At 44.2% G+C, this 2,982-nt stretch overlaps 1 protein-coding gene across 1 annotated transcript in view; it reads right to left on the reverse strand.

Annotated features, from left to right (window-relative positions):
• ptprsb (protein tyrosine phosphatase receptor type Sb) overlaps nucleotides 1-1,341 on the reverse strand; it is a 113,603-nt gene extending 112,262 nt beyond the window's left edge. Inside the window, exon 1 of the mRNA XM_080726658.1 lies at nucleotides 1,173-1,341. Coding sequence (XP_080582784.1) covers nucleotides 1,173-1,326 — 154 coding nt within the window. The 5' untranslated portion in view covers nucleotides 1,327-1,341. The remainder of the gene's footprint in view (nucleotides 1-1,172) is intronic.
• Nucleotides 1,342-2,982: the final 1,641 nt, after the last annotated feature.

Genomic DNA, 2,982 nt, shown 5'->3' on the forward strand with positions numbered 1-2,982 from the left:
CTGTCGGGCTGAAACCGTCTATATCCAAAACTGTTCCCTTTTCTATTGTGAAAAATCACACCCAATGTGAAGTGAGCGGTGGCACGTTTTGCTATGGCAAAACGCTGAGGAAAAAGACAATAGAAATACGACATATGACATCACTAGACAAACATGATGCTACGTACACATATTTTACTATGGCAAAACGCTGAGGAAAAAGGCTACAGACACACGCACAGCCACTTATAGGAGCGGTCTACCACCGCTCAAAAACACTTATAGAAGTACAACACAGCAAAATGCTGTTGAGGAAAACATTTGAATAACATGATAGGATCTCGTCAGGTGCATCGTCAATATGCAGCAGTTTCAGAAGTGTGCAGGTGAAGTGCATGTAGTGTTAATATATAACTGTGTCATATGCTTATGCATTATGCATATCCAATCAATAGCAGCAATGTCACAGTCCAATGTACAAAGGAGTCGAGTATTTACACGTAAATAGAACGATAGTGAAAATAGCCAATCTACAAGCTCACAACACATTGTGATGGATTGTGAGCTTGTAGATCGGCTATTTTGTGCAACAATCCTGTATGACAAAGTAATGTTTTTAAGTTACGGGAGAAAAAACACAAATAGTATAAACGTGGGAGATTGGAGATAGGAGGTTTGGTTGTGGATGAGCGGAGAGAGAGATATATATTCCCTCAACGCAGGCTGCTTATCATTCATACTTTACGCTGTTGGCTCTGTGTTCCCTCGGGTGTTTCCCACACCTGAGTGGAGATGCTGCTCCACTCGGCCCTGAAGCGCCTGCTTATACTCTAGAGCGCTGGAAAGTACCGGAGTACATTTGGCATTTTATACTTTGTCTAGCCTATTCAAAAAAATGGCTGACCTACTTTTGTACTAAAAATTGTTAATGCTATATATTATGGTTATGTCTGAGTCATAGTGAACTCTATATATGGTCATGTCTGAGTCATAGAGTACTCTATGGTTATGTCATACTGACGGGGGGAGTAGTCCACCCACCCATTATCCATTTTGAATATACAGTAGGATGCCCTTTCATATTGTGAAAACGACTGAATTCAGTCGTGGACTCATGGCGACCAACTACTACTCTAATCCATGTTTTCCGTGCCCACTCTCTTTTCCCTGGCGGTCGCCGGCCGGTGGCTCACCTGAGCGGAGCTGCTTGATGCGTCCCTGGCTGCTGCCCGGCTCCACGGGCAGGAAGTCCTTGAACCAGGAGATCTCTGGGTCGGGGATGCCGCTGGCGGCACACAGCATGGTGGCGGTGCGGGTCCGCTCCACCACCTTCAGCTGGGGGCCCATGTCTATGCTGGGGAAGCCCAGAGGAAGCAGGTCCTCTGCAGGGAGAAAGAGGGACAGAGAGAGAGGAGGACGGTTTAGAGCAGTGGCTCTCAAACATTTCTTTTATATTTTTTTGTCTCAGGGCACCCCTGTAAATAACCTTTCAATCCACGGCACCTCTGAATTACATTGTTATTACTTTATAGCAACTTAGATTTATGTCAAATACGGAAATCTTTCCTTCTAAGATACAGTATGTCACGAGGAAAACATGAGAGAATATCTGTTTTCCATTAGGATAGACAAAAGAAAAAAAAGCTCTTTAAAATGCGGAAGGCAAGATGTATTTGTGTGTTCATATCTACCCCGGACCCCCCTCATTAATTTGCTAACAAGTTAGTCTTGCGTGGCCAGACTGTTGACTCCGCGATTTGGAAATGCTCCCCGTCATTGTTCACCCGTTTTCTCTCCCCCTCATAGACTGGAATAACGGAAGAAGAACGATGAGTAACCGTTTAAAGCGGAAGTGAAGTCTCACATCGCGCACATTTATCATTATATAGACTAGTAAGACACCTCAGGGTGACATGTCGCGCCAATTCTTGACTATCTGGCCAACCACAGTGTTTCTCTGACGATTCTAGTTGTTATCATTCTGGGGGGAGTTTGTTCATGTTTTTGTGAGGGTATCAACCCTAGGAGACACGGGGAAACATGCAAACTCCACACAGAAAGGCCCTATCGCCAACCCCATCGAGGGTGTGAGCGATGGGGCCTAAACATGGAAATGTGGAGAACACTATATGGAGATAGTCCAGTCCATCATGTCATAATGGGACTACCGTCATAGACAGTAGCCATTGTTAGGCCGGAGTCAATGGCTGTGTCTATGACGGTAGTTCCATATGACATATTGGACTAGACTATCTCCATATATAGTGTTATCCACATCTCCATGTTAGGACTCATATATGGGCATAAAAAGTATGTCATGTGACATCACTTCCTGTACAGACAGTCAGCCATTGACTCCGGATTAACAATGGCTACTGTCTATGACGGTAGTCCCATATGACATATTGGACTAGACTATCTCCATATATAGTGTTATCCACATCTCCATGTTTAGACAGCCAATGACTCCGGCCTAACAATGGCTACTTTCTATGACGGTAGTCCCATATGACATGATGGACTGGACTATCTCCATATATAGTGTTATCCACATTTCGTGTAGCCGCCCTGTACAGGAAGTGATGTCACAACTCGCTGACATCACACTGACATCACAGAGGATACGGAAGGACGGTCACGAGGATACGGAAGGAAGGAAGGAAGGAAGGAAGGACACTCAAGCGACACGATTCTTCAGAGTATATGCGACCTTCGGTCGCAATAAAAAAAATCATCTAAGCATTTAGCTTGCTGCTTAGCAGAAATTACATTTTAAAATATATTTTCTTGAACTGTAATGCCAGTTTCCATTACTCGCCGTTCAGGAGCTGTAGTTCTAGACTCTATATAGCATTCAGAGATTGTGGAATAGTTGTCTGGCTACGCGAGCCTACTAACAAGTTAATTCATTCACACTCCCACAAGTGCAGTTTGTCACTTCACGTTCATTCTCATTCGCTACAAGCTACAGTAACTCTCATAAGCCCTCTTACCCACAGTGCA

Source organism: Nannobrachium achirus (genome assembly GCF_963921795.1).
Source record: "Nannobrachium achirus genome assembly, chromosome: 5".
NCBI classification, from domain to species: domain Eukaryota; kingdom Metazoa; phylum Chordata; class Actinopteri; order Myctophiformes; family Myctophidae; genus Nannobrachium; species Nannobrachium achirus.